The 27,697-nt window shown below is 44.9% G+C and overlaps 1 protein-coding gene across 2 annotated transcripts in view; it reads right to left on the bottom strand.

The window, feature by feature from the left end:
- Positions 1 to 586: 586 nt before the first annotated feature.
- Positions 587 to 27,697, bottom strand: part of COL9A1 (collagen type IX alpha 1 chain) — a 100,495-nt gene continuing 73,384 nt past the window's right edge. The window contains exons 30-35 of one of the 2 annotated variants that reach the window (XM_084624781.1): positions 25,685 to 25,717; positions 14,806 to 14,952; positions 13,589 to 13,643; positions 10,791 to 10,979; positions 4,115 to 4,192; positions 587 to 1,877 (exon numbers count right to left, since the gene is read on the bottom strand). In XM_084624781.1, coding sequence (XP_084480907.1) covers positions 1,693 to 1,877; positions 4,115 to 4,192; positions 10,791 to 10,979; positions 13,589 to 13,643; positions 14,806 to 14,952; positions 25,685 to 25,717 — 687 coding nt within the window. In that variant the 3' untranslated portion in view covers positions 587 to 1,692. The remainder of the gene's footprint in view (positions 1,878 to 4,114; positions 4,193 to 10,790; positions 10,980 to 13,588; positions 13,644 to 14,805; positions 14,953 to 25,684; positions 25,718 to 27,697) is intronic. The other variant, XM_084624782.1, reaches the window with a different exon arrangement.

Raw genomic sequence — 27,697 nt, forward strand, 5'->3', positions numbered from 1 at the left:
ATCTGCTTCAACCACTGCAGTGGTAATATTTCCATAGTTAGACAATACATTTCAACTTAAGCATGTGCTTCAGTGCTTTGCTGGATCTGCCACCACATCCTCTGGGTATGTGCCTGAAACAAGAAGTAACTGACTTCTTTGGAGGTGGGAAGATGCTCTGGTTGCCATTGTTCTGGTAGGTATTAATTTCATTACTGCCCTCAGAGGAATTACTCAGAAATATGTTGAGCTTTAATGTACAGTCCCATCAAGTGAAAGTGTTTCAAGTACATTTTATTTCAGGATTCCCCTCCTCTCCTCCCCGCCACACACACTGATCTTGTTTGCATTTTCTGGGCAAAACCCTTACAACTTAGTTGACTGATTTCCCGCCCCCCCAATCATTTTTATTTCCTGTCACAAAAATGTGAAGAATTTTAAGCATAAGCAAAAAAAGTGAAGAACTGGAAGACATTAATATCTGTGGCACTTGTACCCAGGTGTAGATTTTAAAATTATTTGGAAACTAATGGCAACAGGGGAAAAAAGCATTAAATCAGGACAGTTTTATTTCTGTCTCAAGAGAGGAAATGTTAGAGAAGTTCTATATTCCAAAACACACACACTTTAATTTACACACTAGAGAGAAACAAAAATATCCACATTGCACATTTTTCTCTAACAATGGCGTTGTAATAGAAAAGGGAAACAGGGATGTCTCTATGGGATAGACTCTACCTGAACTATTTCTTTTAATTGTCGTGTATATGACCATTCATACAAAAACATGCAAGGGGTTAAGAAATATGATTTATTTCTTCCTTTTGTACAACCAGAGATGTCACTTTAGACTTTTAAAATAAATAATCTCAAACTCATTTATTTCTGGCTATTAAAATTCCCTTCACAGTGGCTTCTTGCCTTCTTAGTTTGATTTCACGTAGAAGGACCTGAGAAGGAGCAGGCTTCATATAAAAGTGGGGACTCAACACAAATTGGAGGCAAAAATGAAAACCGGCATTATGTATAAAGGTTGTTGTACATGACGTATTCATTATAACCCAGTGATCACACATTTACAGAGATTTACAGCATACAAAGTAGTCAGTGTGGCATGTTTTTACAGGAAGGATCTGGCAGCCATGTTTGTACAATTTAAATCACAGTGATTGGAGATAGAGGCTTAGTATACATTGTACAACACATACACATGGTGAAATGAATGTAGCTGAGATGATCTGATTAGTTCAGTTCAGCTCCATGGAATTTATTTTACAAGTGTATCAAAAAAAGTAACAGCTACAACTGAGATAAACAAACCATTCTGTCTTTTTTATTTAGTTGATGCCCTAAGACACGGTACATCACTGTACATCACATGGGAGGGAAAGGGAGAGGGGAAAGAAGTGACTGGGAAAGGGCTTTATTTATTTTAAAAATAAATTGGTTTAAGACAACTGCCTTGTTATCTCCAAGGGGAAGAGAGAGCCAAAGGGTCTTGCCTGTGTAGTTTTGTAAGCACCATCATTCTAAATTTGGTTGCCTTTTTGTAAGAACATACAAACAATGTGTTTAAAGTATGTCCTATTGAAGCCTTGGATGCTAGGTTTCTCCGTCTCGTTTGGTAGGTTTTTCCTCCATTTTTTTTTATTGTCAGCTGTACGTGCAGAGAATAAACTGATACTAAAGTTTCACAGCACTTGCATTGCACTTTCATGGCCCTTTCACGTTCTTACCAGCTCTCTGTCCAGCTTGCACTGTGCAAGATGATGGCTCACAATATCCCGAAGGACCAGCAGGACCTGGAGGACCAGGTACCCCAGGCTGACCAGCCACTCCTGGTGGGCCTCGTTCACCATCACGGCCTTCCCTTCCATAACTGGGTTTGCCGGGTTCACCTGGAAGAATGGACATATATGTAAACAGACGCACTACATGGCAGGTATAAAATGTGGATCATTGTTTTATTTAAAGTTTGGTTTTGTTCTTAAAAGTGACTGTGAAAATGGCTTTCCATGTTTACTGTCTGTGAGTTCTATATAAAATGTGTTCCCTTTACACATTAAGAGATGTTTCTCTATCAGCCATCCCTCCAAACTCAACCTGAGCTTGGCTGGGTTCTCACGTATTACAAGCAATAAAGTTTCTATAGGACAAATTCTCCCCACAGTTACCTCTGTCCAGCTCCACTGCCATCAACAGCGTTGCAGTGTTAATGATTAGAACCTAGTGAACAATTCTGTTGATTATGCACAAGAAGGACAGAATCCAGGCTATTAACTCAATACAGCTAACAGGAATAAAAAGCACTACAAAAATATTGTGTCCTTTAGTCAGATGTGACTCCCAGTACACAGGGTGCAGATGTGTTGAGTAGCAAGATGCATTTTTATGTATTTCTCCTTAAATTGTCAATGGATTGATGAAATAATAAGCAATTTCTGTAAGTTTCTTCCAGTGGTACATTTATATTATATAAACTGAGGTTTTCAGACATCCAAAACATCTGTGTTTGCTAATAAGTGAAATTATTATCCTTGTTACACAGAGAAGGACATTCTTTAGCTTCTATCCATATCTATACAGTAACTCCTCGCTTAACGTTGTAGTTATGGTCCTGAAAAATGTGACTTTAAGCGAAATAATGTTAAGTGAATCCAATTTCCCCATAAGAATTAATGTAAATAGGGGGGTTTAGGTTCCGGGGAATTTTTTTTCACCAGACAAAAGACTACATATACACACACAGAGTATAAGTTTTAAACAAACAATTTAATACTGTACACAGCAATGATGATTGTGAAGCCTGATTGAGGTGGTGAAGTCAGAGGGTGGACGAGGGTGGGATATTTCCCAGGGAATGCCTTGCTGCTAAATGATGAACTAGAGCAGCTGAGCCCTCAAGGGTTAACACATTGTTGTTAATGTAGCCTCACACTCTACAAGGCAGCACAAAGGGGGGAGGGGAGACAGCGTGGCAGAGAGAGACAGAGACTCACACCGTGTGTGTGCGAGAGAGATGTGCATTGCTGACCCCACTCTGAGTACACTGCCTTTTTAAGTAGATCACCATTTGAGACAGCAGCTTCTGCCAGCAAGCTCCCTCTGTCCTGAGCCCTGTTGTGTCCCCCACTTGCCCTGTGGAGATGGGGTAAGTGGGGTGCAGGAGCAAGGGGGAGGGGGACACCCAGACATTAGCCCCCATCTTCTCTCCCGCCCCCTCCCCCCCAGCAAGCAGGAGGCTTGGGGGGCAGCTCCAAGGCAGAGGGCAGGAGCAGCACATGGCAGGGACAGCCGAAGTGCAGGCAATTAATAGACTGCTGGGCGGCTGCCACACAGGGAACTTAGGGGAGCTGATGAGGGGCTGCCAGCCCACCCTGGTTCCAAGCCCCCACCAGCTAGCTCCAATGGGCTGCTCTTCCTGCAAGCAGTGGACAAAGCAGACAGCTGCCAAACAATGTTATAAGGGAGCGTTGCACAACTTTAAATGAGCATGTTCCCTAATTGATCAGCAACATAACAACGAAACAACGTTAACCGGGACGACTTTAAGTGAGGAGTTACTGCACTCAGAAATGTGTGGGAGTCAGAACTCCTTATATTGAAAATGAATGTACTTCTTCATTTAACCACTAGAGGGAAGTTGTGTTACATTTATGAGCATAAATCTGGGTTCTGGAATTCTGTGACACAACATGGCAATTAATGACCACAAAAGTAAAGAAGAATTGTAATTTGAAGGCCCAGAATTGTAAACGGAGGCTTTGAGGACTCCACTGTTGCTGATGGGTAGGATTCTTTCATTTTTTGTGATTGTCATTATGGGAATTGCATATCTAACATTTTTTGATTTACACACACTGGTCCCAATCCTGATGCCTTTGAAACCAATGGGAGTTTTGTCATTGACTTCAATGGTAACAGGATAAGGCCCAGGCCCATTTCTCTTACTATGATGATAATTCTTGTTCATAACAGTGTAACTGTTTCTATACAATATAAAAATACAGACATACAGCTGATTCCTTAACAAATGCCTACACTTGAATTTTTTCAAAATAATAATGTCAGTTCCTCCCCACCTTCCCCCCTTATATATTCCTCTTATCACCTCCATACACCCTTGAATATTTACCTGGAAGACCTGTTGTTCCAGGTAAGCCTTTGGGTCCTCTGCCTGGAAATCCTCTCTCCCCCTTTTCACCAGCTTCACCTGAGGTAAATTAGTGAAATGTTATTCACAGTCTGTGCAAAGCAGTTTTTTCTACCTCAAGGCGTTTAACTATCAGGACAACTGACTCTTTGAGAAGGGGAGTTTTGCAGAGGACTCACTTGGTGAGGTGCAGCGCAAGCATGTCTGAGTGGTGGCCTGACTTACATTCTTTGCAACTTCTGCTGGTAAAAGAGAAAAGCTTCCAAGCTACACAGAGCTCTTCTTCAGGTCTGTGTAGCTCGAAAGCTTGTCCCTCTCATCCAGAGTTGCTGGTCCAATAAAATATATTACCTCACCCAACTCATCTAATATCCTGAGACCAGCTTGACTACAGCAACACTGCAAACAACAGTGAATTATATTCCTGTAAAAATTCAAAGTGGATTCAGCATATTACTATCCATAACGGTTACACTCAAGGGCAGACACATTAAAAAAAACATTTTCCCTACGCTGACAATTGGGTTATACTATGTTTCATATAGTGCCACCCAATATAACTTGAGAGACTCTAGTCAAAACCAAAACATGAAGGACAAAACAGACAAGTAATTCTGGGGGAAAGGCTGAAGTAGCTGGTGTAGGGGCCTTATTAGGTTACATGAGCTGGGCTACAAAGTACAATTGTTCTCAGGTGCTGAGTCCTGAGTTGGTTTGTGCATGGCTGCTTTGGATCTCATGGCTCCACATCCTAGGGCAGGAGAAAAAGAAGCCCATTCTTATTAGAATGTTCTCTGACATCCAGACTGGGTGTTAGGCACCTGAAAGAATAAGGGATTTAGAAAAGGAGGAGTTTCTTCTCTTGACATCAAAAGTACAGTCATGGTGCAGTAGACATTAGGATTAGATACTGTAGAAAAGAAAGAAGCTCAATTAGATTTTCCTTTAGTAGAGTCACAGCCTTCCTTCAAAATCTGTTTCATACACTGCTTTGAACAAAGAAGAGGGAGAATTCCCTTAAAAAACAGTGGGAGCAGGGGTGGGCTGCTACGGCGCACCAGTAAGAAGCCAGTACCGGCCCGTAAGTAGCCCACATTAAATTGCTGCCATGGCAGCGCTTTAATGTTGCTGTCCCTTCCCCCTCCTTCCATCGGTGGCCCTGCCGGTAGGGTCTCTGCCACCAATGGGGGGCAGGAAGGGGCAACAACGTTAAAGCACAGCCGTCAAGTGAGGGGTGGAAGGGCAAAAGGGCAGCTGCCCTGGGGTGGCAATTTAAAAGGGCCCAGGGCTCCCAGCCACCGCTGCCACTCCTGCAGCAACAGCCAGAGCCCGGGTCCTTTTAAATTGCCACTGGAGCCCCGGGTGGCAGGGGCCAGGCAGTGCAGATGGGCTGGCTAGGGGATGCTGACCCCTCCAGTTCCACCCTTTCTGGGAGCCAGAGCCAGCCCCCGTACCGGTAAGAATTTATGATTATTTTCACCTTTGATTGGGAGCTTTTAAAATCTTTGCTACTTTGGCCATCTGGATTAAATACTGTCCACCCCATATAGAGTCTTTGTAGATTCTTTCATCCTCTTTTGAAGAGACCTATGCAGTCCCTTGGCATTCTGCAGCTGGTAGAAAGTTAGTAGTTTAGCCCTTGAAGTATAAATCTAATAATGTTTGAGAAAGTTTAGAATAAAAACTACAGTGGTTTCTTTTCTTTTCATGGTCCTAACTCCCTACAGCCCGTATGGTGAGTTTGACTGAATAGCCAATTATCACTTAGTTCGAAAGGACAAAGCAGAAACTTCTTGGGAAGTCACTTGAGCTGATGCTGTTGAGATAGCACACGTTTGAGGATGCACTGAGGATGGTGAATGTGTGCTACAGGAGGAAGCTGCTATCTCTAAATTTCAGAGAAGATTGCAGCTGCCCAGGCCACTTGGAGATTAACCCTGTCCTGGTAATTACAGCAGCAGGGAGCCTCGATGTCATGTCACCTATATATATTTTAGTACTCCTAACGACTGCAAATTTTGGAATAGTGTTTACTTCCAGTTATAGACACACGCCTCTGCTCTTTGCACTAAACTCCTGAGTGTATCATTTTCAGCTGCACCCTCTGATAATTTTCTTCCAGTTTTCTTTCTGACCTGCTTAAATGTGGCTTTCTACTGAATTTCCCTTTGTGGCTTCCTTCATTCCACCAAAGTTGCTCTCACTAAAGACCTCCTCCTTCAGACCCAATCTTCTTAACCCTTGACATAGCTGATCACTCCTCACACACTCTCCTTGCAGATTTCCATTGCATTGTGCTCTTGCCTTTCTGACTATTCTTTTAGCGTGCTCTTCTATGGCTCCATAATACTTGGTGACCCTGCTTGGACCTCATTTCTTTTCTCTGGGTGACCTCTTCCAATCCCATGGGTTCACCTCTCTGCAAATAGCTCTCAACTATACCTTCCCCGTCCTCACTTTTCCCCCTGCATTCAGAACCGCATCTTTGTTTGTTTCTATAACCTTTCGGTCACCACTGTGCATTCAGATGGTAACACTGATTCTCAGAGCAGGGACCTGTTATTTGTTTGGCACAGTCTGCCTGCTGCAGAACACCATGTACTCTTTTGGCATTTATTAATAAAATAGTGCTAGAAGGCAGGGATTATCACGTTCAGAGCCATACTGTGTATTTAGTTCAGATCAACAGCAGCATGTAATTCTTCTGCAGAATTGTTTTTTCCTTGACAGCAGTTAAAAACTCTTTCCATCTTCCAAAGCCAAACTAGCAAGATCAGAAGCACCTAGTATTTATCTGTGTTTCTAAGGCACTGATCACCTTCGTATCTAGGTGCCAAAGTAGAAATGTCTCAGATAGCTCCCCTAAACAAACAACATCAAAATGCTCCTGCAATTCCAGTTGTTTAGGTTTCACTGGAGCCTCTGCAGCAGCTTTCCCTGCACTTATCTCACTTTCCTACCCTAGTTCTCTTGCATTCAGGAGTGGGGAAATATTACCTGACCATTACGTGCAAAGAAACCTTTCTGTAAGGTTTCAATTACTGACAAATGTACACCATTTCAAGTGATGGCTGTTTTAACAGCCTAAAAAACACTCTGCTACAAAAACTCTTGCATGGGATAGGACATATACTATCACTGATGTATTTAGAGGGTAACATGGAAGCATGGTGTTATGGGAAGTTGCTTTTTCTAGTTGCTGTTTTTCATTTATTGTTTGTGCTTAAACTTTTCTTTCTTGTATTTTCTTTCTTGTATTTTATCATTACATTTTTGGACAGGTAAGAGTGTTCAGCATGTGAACCTTTGTGCCTCTTTTTTTTTTTTTCTGCTTTGTAAGAAGAAAATGTGGGTGAGACTATATTATATATTCATAGATTCCTAGGCCAGAAGGGACCACTGTGATCATCTTGTCTGACCTCCTACATAACACAGGCCATAGAATTTCCTGAAAATAATTCCTTGCGCAATTCCTACATTAATGTAGCTGCAGCTCTCTAGCACCACTGTAATTAAAGTTTGTGTTTTCCTTGTATACTGTACCTCTCATCAGCGTTTTATATGATTTTGCTTTTGACAACAACTAACACTCCAATCCTGTTGCCCGGAGGGTTTTGCAAGGGAACAGAATTTTTAAAAGGACACTGTTCCTGCCCTTATTCAAGAATGAGAAGGGAAAAAAAAAAACTGCTGGCTGGAAATAGAAATGAGTACTCCAGTTTTGCAGAAAATTTCCCCCAACCATCCTCTGAAGGCAAAACCCCCTGTCAAGAACAACAAATTATTAATTTAGATTAAATAAAGATATGTAATACATTGGGTAAGCCAATTCCTTAACACAGATTTCACCTTTTCAAAGGATCAATAGGTTTTGCAATGTACAGTGCAATGGTGCTGAATGTAGAATTTATTTGATTATTATTGCAAAACAATAAGGAAGATTTGTCCATCGGTTGTAAGCTGTCATAAATATAAAGGGAAGGGTAAACCCCTTTGAAATCCCTCCTGGCCAGGGGAAAGCTCCTCTCACCTGTAAAGGGTTAAGAAGCTAAAGGTAACCTCGCTGGCACCTGACCAAAATGACCAATGAGGAGACAAGATACTTTCAAAAGCTGGGAGGAGAGAGAGAAACAAAGGGTCTGTGTGTCTGTCTATATGCTGGTTTTCTGCCGGGGATAGACCAGGAATGGAGTCTTAGAACTTTTAGTAAGTAATCTAGCTAGGTATGTGTTAGATTATGATTTCTTTAAATGGCTGAGAAAAGAATTGTGCTGAATAGAATAACTATTTCTGTCTGTGTGTCTTTTTTGTAACTTAAGGTTTTGCCTACAGGAGTTCTCTATGTTTTTGAATCTAATTACCCTGTAAGATATCTACCATCCTGATTTTACAGGGGGGATTTCTTTATTTCTATTTACTTCTATTTTATTAAAAGTCTTCTTGTAAGAAAACTGAATGCTTTTTCATTGTTCTCAGATCCAAGGGTTTGGGTCTGTGGTCACCTATGCAAATTGGTGAGGCTTTTTATCCAACATTTCCCAGGAAAGGGGGGGTGCAAGTGTTGGGAGGATTGTTCATTGTTCTTAAGATCCAAGGGTCTGGGTCTGTAGTCACCTAGGCAAATTGGTGAGGCTTTTTACCAAACCTTGTCCAGGAAGTGGGGTGCAAGGTTTTGGGAAGTATTTTGGGGGGAAAGACGCATCCAAACAGCTCTTCCCCAGTAACCAGTATTAGTTTGGTGGTGGTAGCAGCCAATCCAAGGACAACGGGTGGAATATTTTGTACCTTGGGGAAGTTTTGACCTAAGCTGGTAAAGATAAGCTTAGGAGGTTTTTCATGCAGGTCCCCACATCTGTACCCTAGAGTTCAGAGTGGGGGAGGAACCTTGACATAAGCTAAGAGATCTGATGGATTTAGAACGATAGGCTGATACTACTGTAAAGTTTAATGAATAAGTGATGTTTGTTGATGAAACATGGCTGGTTTTACATTCAGAGGGAGTATCAGCAGACAAAGAGCACCATCTGTGTGAGCTGCAGGATGAACATACTGGAGGCATGGTAAAAACGAAGCAGATGTAACATGACTAGGTAAATAAAAGAGAGAAGACTGTGAGGCTTTGTCTTCACTAGGAAAAAAAAAAAGATGTATTTTCCTGCGAGTTCTCCTTCCTACTGTTTATCTCAACTTGATAACGTGTGAAATGCCAAGCTGCTTTGTCCACCCTAGGATTTTACCATGTATTAGCTACCACTAGTGTGGACACACCCTGAGGGGGGGAAGAGATACAGTAAATGGGTGTGAGGAGGGTTCTTGGAATTAACTAGGAGGCAGGACCCTGCCATTTATTCATGATGGCCCCAATTCAGAAGTCCATCCCTAATCAGCACAGCAGTTAAGCATGTGATTAATTTAAAGTACATTGCTTAAGTGACTGGATGACTAGGGTTGGATTTAAGACCAAATGCTTTGCTGAACTGAGGCTTACGTGATTTTAGGCAAGTCATTTAGGGCCAGAGATTTAAAGGTATTTAGGGGCCTAGTGGGATTTTCAAAACTACCTAAGCATCTGGGTGTTAGGTGCCTCAATGCTTTTGAAAATCCACTAGGCCCCTAAATACCTTTAAAAATTTGACCCTTAGTCTCTCAGCCCTTTATCTTTCTATGCCTCAGAGTATGTCTATGCTGCAAAATACCACCAGCAGCAGCAAATCTCAGAGGCTGGGTATACAGCCTGGGGCTCATGCTACGGCACTAAAAATAGCAATGAGATGTTTCCAGTCGGGCTCTGAAATGTAGCGAGGAGGGTGGGTCTCAGAACCTGAGCTCAAGCCCAAGTGAGAACATATTCACTGCTATTTTTAGTGCCATATCTTGAGTCCCATGAGCCAGACTCCGTAGACCTAGGCTCAGAGACTTGCTGCCACAGAAGGCTTTTTTGCAGTCTAGACGTACCCAGAGACACTAGAACTCAAGGCTTAGTACAGGGGTGGCCAACTTGTGGTTCCAGAGCCGCATGCAGCTCTTCATGAGTTAATATATGGCTCCTTGCATAGGCGCTGACTCCGGGGCTGGAGTTATACATGCTAACTTTCCAATGTGCTAGGGAGTGCTCAACCCCCTGCTCTGCCATGCCCTCGATCTTCCCCCCTCCCCACCAGAGCCTCCTGAGCACCCCATAACAGCTGATTGCAGGAGGTGTGGGGAGGGGGTGGGAGGCACTGATTGGTGGGGCTGCCAGTGGCAGGAGGCGCTGCAGGTTGAAGTGTGGGGAGCGAATGGGGGGCTGCTGACATATTACTGTGGCTCTTTGGCAATGTACATTGGTAAATTCTGGGTCCTTCTCGGGCTCAGGTTGGCCACCCCTGGCTTAGCATTTTGATTTTAGGATTAATGCTGTAACCTCCTTTCTCTGCCTGCAAAGTGTCTGAATTTAAGTCTCTAATTTTTTCTTTCCTTATTGTTTACTTCAAAGTGCTCAAAGCTTTATGACCCGGACAACTCATGAGGCCATACTCTGTGTTGATTAATTTAGTTCCTTGTAATGTCAGCATCACTTCAGTGTGATTTGATTCCATATAATAAGTAAGTGACCTTACCAAAAAGCAGGAGGCATTTATGCTCGACAAATTAAAAAGCCTATTACAGCTTCTCTTACCTTTTGGACCTTTAAAACCAATCTCACCAGGAGGACCTTTAAGACCTGGCAAACCACGGGGTCCAATCTGTCCTGGAAAGCCATTTTCGCCAGGAGATCCGGGAGCACCTGGAGGTCCAGGTCGACCTGGAAGACCTGTAACACCTGATTCAGGCCTCCTAAGGCTGGCTGCTAGCTGAGCAAGCTGTTCTGTAAGAAAGAAACAGGAAGGGAGAAATTAAGAGACAGACCCTAAGTTAGCTGAGCAATAAGTGGCTTTCCCAAGTGTGTAAAGAGCATTTTGTATTTGATTGTCACTAAGGAAAAAGGATAGCTGATATACAGCAAATACTGTACAATGGAAGGTATTAGAGAAGGGTGAGGCATGACGTCATACAATGTTTCTACAGGGCATTTCCATAAGCCATGACCCAGGAGGCTTCCGTGAGCCAGTGCTGTCCGTAGCAAGCTGCTTACTATGTATGTACCCTAGAAAGTAGTGACTTGTGCCTTTTGAACCTCACATTCAAAACATTTTGTGGCTGTGAGAATCTAAAATGATCTAAATAAATTATACACATTGTAAAATGTCTATATGTAAAATTAGTAAAATAGAAAATGAGTGTCTCTTTAAAGAGTGGGTGGATTTCAATTTACTATAGTTAATGTTAGGATCTGGCCTCAAAAAGAAAGAATACCCAAATAAGGAAGAAATAGATCAGCCTACATATAACGCTAAGTCAAGACATGGCACACGAGGTAATTACGGAGAGCAGCTCCTAAATGCTAAAGTAGGAAGGCCCAGACAACCCCTTGGCACAGTTGCTCCCACCTGCAGAGGACACTCTGGGGGTCCTGAAACCTCGATAGGGAAGGCTGGGGCCTAGGCAGGAGCTGGTATGAGGGGATAAACATTGTCCCCTCCCAGATGTAAGGAGAGTCTGCAAAAAAGGATAATACAGGCTTTGGGGCAGCCATGGCAGATGGTCTATGCAGTTGGCTACAAGACTCTACAGGGATCTGTGCCTGTAGTGATAAACACCCATTTTTTCATGATTTGTGTGTATAAAAACAAACATCTTCTGTATTTTCCACAGTATGCATCCGATGAAGTGAGCTGTAGCTCACGAAAGCTTATGCTCAAATAGATTGGTTAGTCTCTAAGATGCCGCAAGTACTCCTTTTCTTTTTGCTCCACAGGGGAGGGCAGAGATAGTAACCCCTCCCCCAATGGGACCATAGTGGAAGAAGTCTGTGAGGGGATCATGACAGTGATTTCTCCTGGGGGGAGAGGGTTCCCATGAGAGGCTGTTCTCCAGCTCTTGTTTTAAAATTTTTACTAATCAATATCCATTGTGGATACAGAGCTGGATCCTCTCCTAAGATCTGGCTGCTTAAATAGCTGCCTGGGGATTTCCATTGTGTAAGTGGGATCCGCAGGACATGTAAAGCCAGCATAGTAGCTCTAAGCCACCTCTCTTCCCCTCTTCTATGGACTGGGGTGGGGGGATGGCTTATCTGGGGAAAGGAAGAGTGTATGAAGCACTGCTCTGCTCTGGCTAACCTTGGCTGATGGAAAAGTTCCATGGGGCTGTGGGCATCTGGGAGCAAGTCAGAGCAGCTCTGAGGCTGCTCTTACACTGGGAGCGGGACCAGCGTCTAGCCAGCCCCAGAATCAGGTTAATGTAAAGGTGGCTTAAAAGCTGCCTTTCCTCCCCACCTTGACATTTGGGTCCCGCACTGAGGGTATCTGTTAGACTGCAGCATCTGGCCTACCATGACGTTTTTTTCAAACCATAATTTAATCCACTCTCCAATTTAATAAATAGAGATGCAAATTCCTGACATATAAACAGGTTTGGCAGAATTTGATTTTTATTTTCTTTATAACTTTGATGGATAATATCACTGGTTATTTTAATGTGGGATTTTTTTCTATTTTTCTCCATTTAAATTTTCACAGTCCCTGCATCCATTAATGGTATTGCACAAGGTGTAAGTGAGGGAAATGTTTCTTTTATTGGTTATCTTCATTGGAAAGCATTCAATCCAAGAAAGAGTGTGCTGAACTCATCCAAATTCTACTTCCTTTACCCCAGGGAGATCAAACTCATTCTGTATATGGGGACAAATTCCATTTTTAATAAACATTACAGCTTTTGAAGCACACTTAGTCCACAGCTGAGCTCTGAAGACAGTACAGAGTTTGCATAAAGATCAAGGGCATAGGATGGCCTTTGTGTAATAATTATATGTTGTCACAGTTGTTTACACTTTGCTCAATAGCTTTTGTCACTGTGAATATCTCTTAGTGGGAAAATATACTCAACTTTAGGACCACTACTATTTCTGGTCTTTATTTCTCTTCCTTCCCCTTCTCTATCCCTCTCCTTTGTGTCACCTCTTTTTTTCCCTTTGCATTTTCTTCCTTGCAGCAATTCCCAGTTCCTGCCTTTCTATGTGCTTTACTCCCACTCCTCCCTTATTCTTTCTGATAAAATGATCAGCAATCAAATAGTTAATGGTCACATTTAAAATGCCATCATCAGGCTTTTGATGGAACACCCCCTTAAAATAAATGAAACAGGAGTGATTGTTCTAGGTTCTCTGTGGACTCTGGATTAAACTTGCTTCATACTGGAAGATTATCTTTGCAACCAGGAGGTTAAAAAAAAAAATCAAAGCTTAGATTCTGCAGAATCTGAATATGTCAAATGGATCATACTAATACATCAAGGAGGCTGTATCCAACCAGCAGACTGGTGTTTGACACCCCTGCTTTAAATGCATAAGAAAGATTAAACATTGCAATTATTTACCTTGCATGACTCTCATGCAGACCTGTTTAATGTGCTGATCTGTTGGCTCTCTACCCTGGGATAAAAAATATTTAATAGCAGTTAATATACAGTAGTTATTTATAAAATGAGAATGATGCAATTAAGACTCTGGCTGGCTAATGATAGAAGTTCCAGTCCTTCAGCCTTACACCTGTGACTAGTGCCACTGAAGTCAATGGGAGTATCAGTGTATGAACCACTTTTGTGATCTTGATACACACACATACCACAGGAAGGCATGCAGCGTGAGAACATGAATAGGAAAAGTCAGGCTGCAGACTGAGTACATAAGTTCCAGCTGTTCAGATATGTGGGATTACTACACTGTAGCCAAGTGTCACATGAATCATAGTAATATGGGGCTGGAAGGGACCTTGAGAAGACAAGTCCATCCCCTGCAGTGGGGCAGGATCAGATAAACCTAGACCATCCCCGACAAGTGTCTGTCCAATTCTAAAACCTCCAATGATGGGAATTCCACTATCTCGCTTCGAAGCCTGTTCCAGAAATTAACTTCCTTAGAGTTAGAAAGTTTTCCTAATATCTAACCTAAATCTCCCTAGCTCAGATTAAGCCCATTACTTCTTGCCCTACCTTCAATGGACATGGAGAACAATTGATCACAGTCCTCTTTATTACAGCCTTTAACATATTTGAAGACTTATCAGATTACCCCTCCCCCCCGTCCTCTTTTCTCAAAACTAAACATGCCCAGTTTGTTTTAACCTTTCTTCACAGGCCAGGTTTTCTAAATCTTATAGTTTTTGTTGTTGTCTTTTGGATTCTCTTCAGTTTGTCCACATCTCTCTTAAATGTGATACCCAGAATTGGACATAGTACTTCACCTGATGCTTCAGCAGTACCAAGTAGATTGGGACAATTACCTCCCATGTCTTACATATGACCCTCCTGCTAACACACCCCAGAATGATATTAGCCTTTCTCATAACTGCATCACACTGTTGACTCATATTCAATTTGTGATCCATTATCGCCCCCAGATTCTTTTCAGTAGATCTACCACCTACAAAGGAAAAATGTATTTCAGATTGTGTGGGGTGTCTGAAGTCACCTGGGCTTCATGCGCAGGTCTCCAACCCGCCAGCAGCAAACACATCTCTGTTATAACTACATATCTTGTTGTATGTGGTGTTTGAGAGACAGAAAAATCTGTGTAATATAAAAATAGCACTTACTGCTGGACCCTGGCTGCCAGGCAGACCTGGAGCACCTTGTTCACCTTGCAAACCGCGAGGTCCAGGTGAGCCTCGTAGCCCTTCTATGCCAGGCAGTCCACGACCTCCTTCAGGTCCGCGAAGGCCAGGCTCACCAGGGTTACCAACCTACAAATGAGAGACAGTGACTTTGTATGATCTCATTTTTGCAATACAAGCCATACACTATGTTTCTGTAGTAACAGATACGCCATGTGCAGTGCGTACGCTTTCACATTGCTTACTATGAAAGATGATGACCACCTCTGTCAAATTCCATTGGCTATTGTTTGACTCTTTGCTTTTGTTAAAGAAAAATATCCTTTCTGTTACAAAGGGAATAGCACGAGGGAAGGGATGCACTAAAATCCAGAATAAAATGAAGGGTTGGCTAGTGGATTATCAAACTTTCTATTACACATATCAGCCCACATTATTTTAAGATCTTGATGCTCCTCTGTGCAGGGTGAACCTGCATAGGGAAGTTGAAACTCTGTGGGTGAAATCCTGGCCCCACTGAAGTCAATGGCAAAACTCCTTTTGACCCCAATAGGATTAGAATTTTACCTCTTGTGTTTAAACTCTTATATAATTCTTCCTTCACAGATCAGGGGTGGATCTTCAGAGCCAAGGGGCTTGTGCATGGAGACATTAGGCCTCCACATTATCACTTGTTTTCCCCAATGTCTTCCTCCAATAGGATCCCTTCACCTGCATCTGTCCTTAGAACAGCAGAAAGGAGGTAAGCATTGTAACTTACTGCAGACTTTCTCTGCAGTAACTCACACCACATTCCTCCGTAGGAAGAAAAATCCCACAGAGAGCTCTCATCCCTTCTTACCCCATGGACTCCCAAGGAGGAGCCGCTGCAGTGTCAAGAAAGGAAGGGGAAAGTACCATTGTGCTGGCGTTGCCCTTTCTGTGGTGGCCAAGCTCAGCTTGGTGAGTACAGGCTACTGTAGTCGGGTCCTGTGAGACCCACATGTAAGGATAAAAGGTCCCCAGACTAGTCACACTGCACAGAAAGACAAGTAATGTGCTTTTTAGGAGGGGAGAGTTCAGTCATCCAAGAATTTGTTCTCTTTGTGCCAGAGCAGAGCCACTGAAGCAAGCACACACGGTGTTCTGAGGACCTCAGCATCTTCATCTGGGGGAGCAATTATTTCCCCTGACAATGCAGCCCATAAACTGATTGGAAAGAGATGCTTGTAAAACAAGCCCTTTACTGCCACTTGACAGGCCCAGGTAGTCACCACCACAATGCTATATTACTTTAACAATCAGAGTCCCTGAAGCAGAACTAATTTTTTATTAATTGCACAAATCCTATAATATTAAACACTTAAAAGTAGCCTAAGAACCAAAAAGGCCATAAACTAAGGAAGATGGAAGCATCCCATTTTGTATTATATAAATATAAATATTAGATACGCTGAAGAAAGGTAATCAAAGTAAATTTAAGCGGCAGCCTCATGACCATAAGGAAGAAGCTTTTCTGCAATCATTTAGCTTTTCAAAGAAACAGAAATTAAGCAGGTTTCAGAATAGCAGCCGTGTTAGTCTGTATTTGCAAAAAGAAAAGGAGGACTTTGGGCACCTTAGAGACTAACCAATTTATTTGAGCATAAGCTTTCGTGAGCTACAGCTCACTTCATGTATTTGAGCATAAGGGTGAAAGCTTATGCTCAAATAAATTGGTTAGTCTCTAAGGTGCCACAAGTCCTCCTTTTCTTTTTGCGAAATTAAGCAGTCGGTGTTAATGGCCACAGCTCTTTGTACGCACTGAACGAAAAGGTGCAAGGATCTTGCAACCCCGATCTTTGCAGCCAAAGTAAAAACTGCATATGTTTAATAACAAAGTCTGGTTTGCAAGTCTGTCAAGGGTCTTGCATTCTTGCATTCTTCCATCTCAGCTACCTGAGCTGCAGGAAGGCAGTAGGCATTTGCCTGAAATTTTGTCTTCTGATCACATGGAGCTGCTGTGGTGTCTGCTGGTCAGGAGCCAAGTGCTTCCTGGCTTGTTGCTCCCTCTGCTGAGCACAACCAGAAAGGAGCAGTGAGAAGAGGAGGTAGTGGCAGCACAAGGACAAGGTGAGAGACCCAACACTGGCTCCTACATCCTCCTGCAGCTACAACAGCCTCCCCCATCATATTGCCCCAGCTAACTACTTCTAAGCACCCACCAGCAGCTACCTAACTCTAGCTGCCCCAGCAGCCACTTTCCAACACAACCTTTCCATGTGTGGGGTCTCAGCCTGGCCTCCAGCCCAAGCCCAAAGATTTAAACTGCCATTTTTATCCCTGAGGCCAGAGCCCCATGAGCCCAGGTCAGCTGACCTAGGCCAGCCGCAGCCATGCCATGCATTGTTTCTTGCAGTGTAGATTTACCCTCTGTGTCTCAGAGAACCATATATGAGCCTAGATCAATCGATGTTTGCAGAGTGGCAGGGATGGGACCAGAAGAGTTGCCTTATGTCTTTTTAAATAGGTCACTGGAGTCAGCGGTGACATAACCATCATGGGACATATAGCCTTACGTGAAGAGTTCTGTATTCCTGAATTTAGTAGTGAATAATAAACCATTCCCCTGACACAGATTAATCAGCATCCATTTTAGGTATGCATATAAGACATTTTTTTGACACACAACTTTTAAAAGTATATTCAAATTTCAGGCCAAGTTCTGTCCTACTTCATACCATGCGCAATCCCACTGGAAGAGGGGCCCCAGAAGCTACCCCTAGTAACAAGACCACTGACTTCCCCACCCTGTCTGACCTCCCACTCTTTTCCAAATGCCTAATACTCCTCTAATGACAAAAGTCCTGACTGCCTTCCAGCTGCCAATCCCTACAAACCCATCGCCTGGCAACTGCAACAGCATAAGTATGTGCTATTAATTAATATGAAATTCTGCATAAATGTGATATTCTATGACAGTATGGAACTGGGGAAAAGTTTTGACGGATTTTTTTGTAGTGAAGTAAATATGACTATGCAGGCTCCAGTCTCACACGTTTGCTAAACTGAATGCACATGAATCAATGGGACTGCTCCTATGCTCAGAGTTAAGCATGTGTGTAAATGTTTGCAGGATCAGGGCCTCAGACCCTGATTCTAAAATTTGCTGTACACAGTCAGCCCCTTGAGCCTACATGGAGGGCCAAGGAGATAAGGCAGAGGAGTTTGAGATCAGGGGTTTTTGTTCGTTTGTTTACCTCATTTGGGTTCAGCCTGGGCACAGAGCTCTGCCTTGCACACACGTTGCAGGGGCCTTAGGCCTGGTCTACACTTTAAAGTTTTACCGACATAGCTATGTTGGTGTGGAGTATGAAAAAAAAATCACACCCCCTACCCGACATAGCAGGGCTTAGTGTAGACGCACCAGCAAAAAAAGTCTTTAGTCTGGGGAACTGGAATAAGCTATGCCAGCACAAACACGCATTCGCCAGTCTAAGCTGTGTCTCCCCCGGCGTGCGTGGGGGAGGGAGGGTTGCCATTATATCTATACTGCTGTATGGAATATGGGCAAACACTTTCTAGTGGAGTGCAGGCCTTAGGCTATAAACTCTTCAGGTCAGGGACTGTTTCTCACTCGTGTTTGTGCAGCACTCAGCAGAATGGGAACCTGACCTGACTGGGGCCTCTGAGTGTTACTACAATAACAATAAATACCCAAGCACTTTAGGCATCCACAAATCTATCAAAAACAAAGAACTTCCCAACTCAAGGGGATGCCCACAAAGGTGGTAAATTACCCATATGTGATCTCTGTTAAACCCACAAGGTGGCGCTATCTTAAAGGCTTCTGGACTTGCACAAAGGAAATCCAGCAAGTAGGCTTTAACATGTTTATTACAAAAAGAGCAGACCAACCTTCTCTTCATCCTGAAAGCTCTGCATTGCCCCATATGTGACCAATTGCCAAGTTTATCTCTCCATTGGGGTACCACTCACAGAGATGCTCAGTCTAGGGCAGGGGTTGGCAAACAATAGCTCGGGGGCCGCATCTGGCCCGTTAGATGTTTTAATCCATTCCTCAAGTTCCTGCTGGGGAGCAGGGTCTGGCCGGGGCTTGCCCTGCTCCGGCGCACCAGCCGGGGAGCGGGGTCGGGGCTTGTCCCCTGCTCCGCGCGTGCCATGGCTCCTCCCAACTCCCAGAAGCAGCAGCATGTCCCCCCTCCCACTCCTACGCATAGGGGTAGCCAGGGGGTTCCGCATGCTGCCTATGGCTCAAGTGCGGCCCCGCAGCTCCCGTTGGCCAGGAACCATGGCCACTGGGAACTGCAAGGGCAGCGCCTGCAGATGGGGCAATGTGCAGAGCAGCCTGGCCACACCTCCGTGTAGGAGCCAGAGGAAGACATGCCACTGCTTCCAGGAGCTGCTTGAGGTAAGTGCTGCCCAGAGCCTGCACCCCTTCCTCCCACCCAGACCCCAATCCCCTGCCCCAGTCTTGAGCACTCTCCCACCCTCCAAACCCCTTGGTCCCAGCCCGGAGAACCCTCCTGCACCCCCCAACTCCTCATCCCCAGCCCCCTTGGAGACCTCACCCCCCCACACCTCAACCCCCTGTCCCAGCCCAGAGCCCCCTCCTGCGCCCTGAACACCTCATTTCTGGCCCAACCCCAGAGCCCACACCCCCAGCCAGAGCCCTTCCCCCCCTCCCACACTGAACCCCCAATTTTGTGAACATTCATGGCCCGCCATACAATTTCCATACTCAGATGTGGCCCTTGGGCCAAAAAGTTTGTCCACCCTGGTCTAGGGCCACAGTAAGGGAACAGAGTGTGATTTTTAGGCAGCAGTCCTTAGACGACCCCATGTTTCATTTATTCCACTAAAGCTCCTGATTAGTAGTGCACAAATTCTAGTGCTTGCTAGAAGGCTTTTTCAGACCCATGATTCCACCTTCCATTGAGGATGCTGGCAGAGTTTTTCTTTATAGCATCGTCCTCCGTTTCTCAAGGTAAAAACAGTTATTGTCACAGACCAATCCCACAGCTAGAATAATACTTCCAACCTTCAATGATCCAAAAGGATCAAGATGAAATCTCCTATTCTTTTTCCTCTGTGGTACATAATGTGCTTCTCCTAGGCTTCCCCATCAGCCCACTATCTTTAGTTTCAGGATAAGGTAGTACGTGGGATTGGTACCAGAAATAATTTTGTTTTCAAAGACATTATAACCCTTTAGCCAGAACTGTCATTGTCAAGCTTCCTTCTCCACTCTGAACTCTAGGGTACAGATGTGGGAACCCACATGAAAGACCCCCCCCAAGCTTATTTTTACCAGCTTAGGTTAAAAACTTTCCCAAGGCACAAACTTTGCCTCTGGTCAGGAGGGATTTTATAGCACTGTATACAGAAAGGTGGTTACCCTTCCCTTTATATTTATGACATGCCCCCCAAATCACAGATAGTGTCGGACAACCGGTTCCACACTGGCTGTGATTTCTTCCTGGAGCTCTAGGAGAAAACAGAGTTAATAAGACATATACACCTTTAGATATACTACTGACTATATAAAAACTAACAATATTTCTCACATTTCAAGGACGATTTTAACCTGCTGATTCTGGGAAACTTTCACGGGAGAGTGCATCAGCCACTTTGTTAGAAGCTCCTGAGATGTGTTATATTTCAAAATCAAAATCTTGGAGAGCTAAACTCCATCAAAGAAGTTTTTTGTTATTGTCCTTGACGGTGTGAAGCCACTTCAGCGCAGCATGGTCAGTTTGCAGGTGGAAACGCCATCCCCAAACTATGGGCGTAGCTTTTCCAGCGCGTACACAATGGCGTAGCATTCCTTTTCGCTGATTGACCAGTGGCTTTCCCTCTCAGACAGTTTTTTGCTGAGAAACACAACAGGATGGAATTCTTGATCTGGTCCTTCCAGCATTAAAGCTGCTCCCACACCACGCTCGGACACATGTGTGGTTACTAGGAACAGTTTGTCAAAGTCTGGGGCTCTGAGCACAGGGTCAGACATGAGTGTCGCTTTAAGCTGTTTACAGGCCTTCAGTCCAGTGCACTGCATTTGGCTGTTTCTTTTTGATTCAGTCTGTCAGTGGGGTGGCGATTTGGCTGTATTGCGGTACAAATCACCTGTAATATTCAGCCAAGCCTAAGAAGGATTGGACCTGTTTCTTTGACTTTGGGACAGGCCACTTTTGGACAGCAGCCACTTTGGCCTGTATGGGATTGATAGTTCCTTGATCCACCTGGTGTCCAAGGTAAGTCACTCTGTTTAGGTCTATTTGACACTTCTTAGCCTTAACAGTTAGTCTTGCCTCTTTTATGTGCTCGAAGACTTTTTGTAGATGTTCCAGGTGTTCTGCCCAAAAATATGACCACATCGTCAAGATAGGCGACTGCATATTCTCCCAATCCTTCTAGGAGACCATCTACAAGTTTTTGGAAGGTGGCGAGTGCATTCCACAGCCCAAAAGGGAGCACATTAAATTCATACAGCCCAACATGTGTGATGAAGGCTGACCTTTCCTTGGTGGAGTCATCTAGTGGTACCTGCCAGTACCCCTTGGTGAAGTCCAAAGTAGAGATGAACTGGGTCTGTCCTAGTTTCTCCAATAGTTCATCTGTGCGTGGCATTGGATAGTTGTCTGGGCGAGTTACAGCATTTAGCTTATGGTAGTCCACGCAAAAACGTATCTCCTCATCTGGTTTGGGAACTAAAACCACTGGAGATGCCCATGCACTGCCAGAGGGGCAGATTACACCCATCTGTAGCATATCCTGGACCTCCCGTTCTATAGCAGTTTTAGCTTGAGGAGACATCCGATAAGGTTGGACTTTAATTGGGTGAGCATTACCTGTGTCAATGGAGTGGTATGCCCGTTCAGTCAGTCCTGGGGTGGTTGAGAACGTTGGCGCGTAGCTAGTGCACAGCTCCTTGATCTGTTGTCGCTGCACATGCTCAAGGGTCATGGAGAGGTTCACCTCTTCCACGCCACCAGCACTTTTCCCTTCGTAGTAGACACCTTCAGGCCACTCAGCATCATCTCCTCCCTGGGCTGTAAACTGACAAACCTTTAATTCTCTGGAATAAAAGGGCTTTAGAGAATTAATATGGTACACCTTAGGCTTTCGGTTGGAGGTGGGGAATGCTATGAAATAATTAACAGCTCCCAGGTGCTCTTGGACGGTAAATGGCCCTTCCCACAACGCTTCTATTTTATGGGTCTAGAGCGCCTTTAAGACCATGACCTGGTTCCCTATCTTGAAGGAACGCTCTCTGGCATGTTTATCATACCAGGCTTTTTGCTCTTCCTAAGCCTCTTTTAGGTTTTCTCTAGCAAGGGCGAAAGAGGTTCGGAGGGTGTTTTGTAGGTTGATTACAAAGTCCAGAATGTTAGTTCCTGGAGAAGGTGTAAACCCATTCCATTGCTACTTCACCAACTATAATGGCCCCTTAACCACACGGCCATATACAAGTTCAAATGGTGAAAACCCTAAATTGGGATCGGGTTCAGCTCTGTAGGCAAAGCACAACTGCTGCAACACTAGGTCCCAATCATTGGACTGCTCATTTACGAATTTACGTATCATGGCCCACAAGGTTCCATTAAACTTCTCCACCAGGCCATTTGTTTGAGGATGGTAAGGGGTGGCAACCAAGTGATTTACCCCATGAGCTTCCCAAAGGCTTTCCATAGTTCCTGCCAGGAAATTAGTTCCTGCATCTGTAAGGATGTCGGAGGGCCAACCTACCCTGGCAAAAATGTCTGTTACTGCCTGGCACGCACTTTTAGCCCTGGTGTTGCTCAGAGCTACTGCTTCCAGCCATTGGGTGGCAAAATCCATGAAAGTCAGTATGTACTGCTTTCCTCTGGGGGTCTTCTTTGGAAAAGGACCCAGAATATCCACAGCTACTCACTGAAATGGAACCTCAATGATGGAGAGTGGCTGGAGAGGGGCTTTGACCTGGTCTTGAGGTTTTCCCACTCTTTGGCACACCTCACAAGACCAGACATAGGTAGAAACATCCTTGCCTGTTCCCTCCCAGTGGAACGACTTTCCCAAATGGTCTTTGGTTCTGTTCACCCCAGCATGGCCACTAGGATGATCATGGGCTAAGCTCAAGAGTTTTACCCGGTACTTAGTTGGAACTACCAACTGTCTCTGAGGATGCCAGTCTTCCTAGTGTCCACCAGAAAGAGTTTCCTTGTATAAAAGTCCTCTTTCTACAACAAACCTGGATCGATTAGAAGAACTGAGAGGCGGTGGGTTGCTCCATGCCACCATCCAAGCTCTCTGGAGGCTTTCATCTGCTTCCTGTTCAGTCTGGAACTGTTCCCTTGATGCTTGAGACATCAGTTCCTCATTGGATTCTGGACCTGGGCTTAGTCCCTCTTGAAGCGATGTAGGTGATGGGGCTGTTTCCATTGACTGTAAACCGCTCTCCGCTGCTGCACTATGTTGGGGTCCAGGCTCCAGCTGAGTCTCTTGGGTAGTGTTATCTGCTGCTGCCCTCTGGTGGGGGGTTGCAAGCACTGGATTCAGTGCTGGCAATGGTTCTGGTGTTGGTTGTTCTGCCAGTTCCACTTCTGGGACTGGCTCTGTCTGGGTCTCTGGGACTGGATCCACTACTGCTGTTGCAGACGTTGGCATGGGGTCTGGTTCCATCACCTCTGACTGGGCCCTGGTAGAAGTCTCCAGAACAGAGCTAGGTGTGACAGCTTGCTTAGCCTTGCATTCCCACCCTCTTCACATGACTGGCCAAGTTTTCCCCCAGCAGCATGAGTATGGGATAATTATCATAGACTGCAAAAGTCCACGTTCCTGACCAGTCCTTGTACTGGACAGGCAACTTGGCTGTAAGTAAGTCAAAAGAGTTTGACTTGAAGGGTTGAATCGTCACTTGGACCTCTGGGTCGATGAATTTGGGGTCCACCAAGGATTGGTGGATAGCCGATACTTGTGCTCCGGTATCCCTCCACGCTGTAACCTTCTTCCCGCCCACACTCACAGTTTCCCTCTGCTTTGAGGGTATCTGGGCCTGAGGACCTCTGGTGTGATTCCGGTGCAATGAACTGTAATCTGTTGGGGTTTTGGGGCAGTTGGCCTTTACATGTCCCGGCTTCTTACATTTAAAACATCACCCAGCTGACTGGTCACTGGGGCGAGGTGGGTTGCTGGAGAATTGTGTGGTGCAATGATAAGGTGTCTGGAGTGTTCCTTGGGCTGTAGTTGGGGCCTTGGGCTGCCCCCAGTAGTAGGTGTGGTCTGAGGGTGTCCCTTCTGGTATCTGCTCAAACTGCAACTAGGGTTGTTCCTCCCTCCACCCATTTTGTTCCGGTTTGCCCCACCTCTCTGGCGGTATGGGACTGCTCGTATTGATCAGCATAAGAAGCAAGATTTTCTGCTGAGTCCATTTTCTTATCCCATAAACACCTGTTTTATATCATCCTTGGACATATTCAGGAATTGCTCCTGTATCATCAAATCCCGCATTCCTCCAAAGCTTGTTACATCCCGTCTTTTGAGCCATTTATCAAACAGATCCTTCATCTGGTTTACATAATCCACATTACTTAGTCCAGGCCCTTTCTTAAGGGTTCAAAATTTTACTCTGTAAGTTTCAGGGGTAACTTGAAATTGTTTTAAAACCAAATCCTTGAATTTATCATAGTCAGAAGCCTCATCAATAGGCATCTTGTTGAATATGTCCAGAGTTCTTCCAGTGAATTTTGCGACCAATGTGGTCATCTTGTGAGTGTCAGGAATTTTATGGAGTGTGCACAGTCTCTCAAAGGTGAGAAGATATTCAGCAATATCACTGGATTCATCATACTGTGGACATAGTCGCTCCCATTTGTGGATTGTTGGGGAAGGATTGTTAGGGTTATTCGGTATATTCTGCTGAGCCCTTGCCTTCTCTTTCTCCAGTGCATGCTTCCTCTCTTTTTCCCTCTCCTTCATTTTTCTTTTGCCTCCACAGCTTTCTTGTGGGCAGCCTCTTGGGCATCAATCTCCATCTGTCTGAGTTCTACCCATCTTTCACGTTCCTTCTGTCTTTCCTCAGCTTCTAATCTGGCTAATTCCAGTTTCTGTTGGACATTGCTTTCTGTCATCCTAGCCTCTCTGTATTTAACCTAGCTATACCTGAGAGTTAGAAAGAAAAAAAAAACGTGCTTGTGAATTCCCAGTTCGCTGAGCTGTAACCTGATACCTTTGCCTCTGATAGCTGTTCTCAGCCTACAGAAAAATCCTTTTGTTAAAGAATGATCCCACCGCTCTGCCACCATGTCAGGGTTCCTTCCCCACTCTGAACTCTAGGGTACAGATGTGGGGACCTGCATGAAAGACCCCCTAAGCTTATTTTTACCAGCTTAGGTTAAAAACTTTCCCAAGGCACAAACTTCACCTCTGGTCAGGAGAGATTTTATAGCACTGTATACAGAAAGACATTACCCTTCCCTCCATATTTATGACAGTCATAAAAGACTATATACTGGCTATATACTGTCTGCAGGACACTACGTTGTCAATCCTTTTATATAATATCACTACACTATATGCACCCCTCTTATATCCAACTTTAGCAGGAAAAGGCAATTCACTCTCCAAACTGATATAGCCACAAGTTGTATCCTAATGCAAATAAAACTACCATGTTCTTTTACGGGCTTTAATTTGCAAGATGAGAAGTCCTGTTTAAAGTTAGTTTGTATATTAGAGTCATCCAGAATTTTAAAAACAAAAAATGAGTGTGGGATCTCATTTGCTTACATGGCAGTTCTTGAAGAGCTAAATATTTGTACTCTATTTCTTAAACCAGAAAACGATCCACGCAATTTATTATACCTTTAATTTCTATAACAGTGTAGTTCATCATACTTACTGATCCCTTTGGGCCCAGCAATCCCATATCACCCTAAACAAAAAATAAGACAAATTATGTCATAACAGGATATTCATATTCAATTACAAATGCAATGTATTTGATATGTTTTACTCAATATTTTAAAAATGATTGTTCTATTAAGAGCTAAGGAACTCATTGAAGTACACAAAATGGCACCTATAAATCAATCAAAAAACTGGAAGTAATTTGTTTTAATATATTTGTGAAAAAATCAGATTTCAGTTTTTCCATTAGAATTGCAATTTCAAAAAGACATTTTTGTACTATATTATCAAATATGTTTCTTTATTTATAAAATATATTTCAAAATGAACAGGGAAAGCTCCCAATGCTGAGTAATGGTCTATAACGAGTGAGCAAACTTTTTGGCCTGAGGGCCACATCTGGGAATAGAAATTGTATGGCAGGCCATGAATGCTCACAAAATTGGGGTTGGGGTGAGGGCTCTGGTTGGGAATGCAGGCTCTAGGGTGGGGCCAGAAATGAGGAGTTCAGGGTGCAGGAGGGGCTCCAGCCTGGGACGGGGGAGTGGGGGAAGTGTGGGGGAGTGAGGGCTCTGGCTGGGGGTGCGGGCTCTGGGATGGGGCTGGGGATGAGGGGTTTGGAGTGAAGGAGGGTGCTCTGGGCTGGGATTGAGGGGTTTGGAGGGTGGAAGGGGGATCAGGGCTGGGGCAGGGGGTTGGGGCACAGGGAGAGGCTATGGGGTGCCAGCTCCAGGCAGCGTTTTCCCTAAGTGGCTCCCGAAAGTACCGGCACATCACCTCTCCAGCTCCTATGCAGAGGCGCGGCCCGGTGGTTCTGCACACTGCCCCATCCGTAGGCACTGCTCCTGCAGCTCCCATTGGCTGTAGTTTCCGGCCAATGGGAGCTGCAGGGGTGGCGGTTGGGGCAGGGGCAGCGTGCAGAGCGGAGGACCCTGGCTGCCCCTACGCGTAGGAGCTGGAGGGGGGCCATGCCACTGCTTCCAGGAGCCACGTGGCACGGCCCCTGACCCTGCTCCCCAGCTGGAGCACTGGAGCACCAGAGCAGGGCAAGCACCAGACCCCCGCTCCCCAGCGGGAGCTCAAGGGCCAGATTAAAAGAGTTCGTCCACCCCTGGTCTATAATTATTAGAGTTGGGCAGAAAACCCACTGAAATTTTTTTTAATCAGAATTTGCTGATATGCTGAAATCAGAATGTTCTGCAGGACCACATCAGTTTCAACAAAATTCCCCCAGAAGTCAGGCAGGTTTCAAACCCTGCCTGTTTTCTTGCCATCTTGCCTGCTCAGCTTGCTTGTGGCAGCCTGACTAGCTGATGGGGAGCCAAAAGCCAGGAAGCCCTGGGGGGACCCGGGTCACCAAGCTCCCAGCCTCAGCAGCCCAGGCTCCCCAGCTCTTGGGCAGGTTGCCTGTGGGCTGCCTGTATGTCTACACTGGACCTGGAGGTATGATTTCCAGGTTGGGTACACATATCTGTGCTAGCTTGAATTGAGCTAGCATGCTAAAAATCGCACTGTGACTGCGGCTGAACAGGCAGGGAGATAAGCTAGGCGCCCTGAGTAGTGGACAGTGGTGGGCAACCTGCGGCCTGTCAGGGTAATCCGCTGGCAGGCTGCGAGACAGGGTTTACATTGACTGTCCACAGACAAGGCTGCCCGCAGCTCCCAGTGGCTGCGGTTCGCCATTCCCGGCCAATGGGAGCTGCGGGAAGTGGCAGCCAGCGTGTCCCTGTGGCCTGCATTGCTTCCCGCAGCTTCCCATTGGCCAGGAACGGTGAACTGCAGCCACTGGGAGCTGCGGACGATCAGTGTAAACACTGTCTCGCGGCCTGCCAGTGGATTACCCTGACACGCTGCGTGCAGCCCGCAGGCTGGAGGTTGCCCACCACTGACCTAGGGTTTCAGATAGGGACGATGAGTCCATTCTGCCACATGTGGAGCTGTGGCTATATTGCTATTTTTAGTACTCTAACTTCATCAAAACTAGCATAGGTATGTCTACCCAAGC

Source organism: Lepidochelys olivacea (genome assembly GCF_965140295.1).
Source record: "Lepidochelys olivacea isolate rLepOli2 genome assembly, chromosome: 3".
NCBI lineage: Eukaryota > Metazoa > Chordata > Testudines > Cheloniidae > Lepidochelys > Lepidochelys olivacea.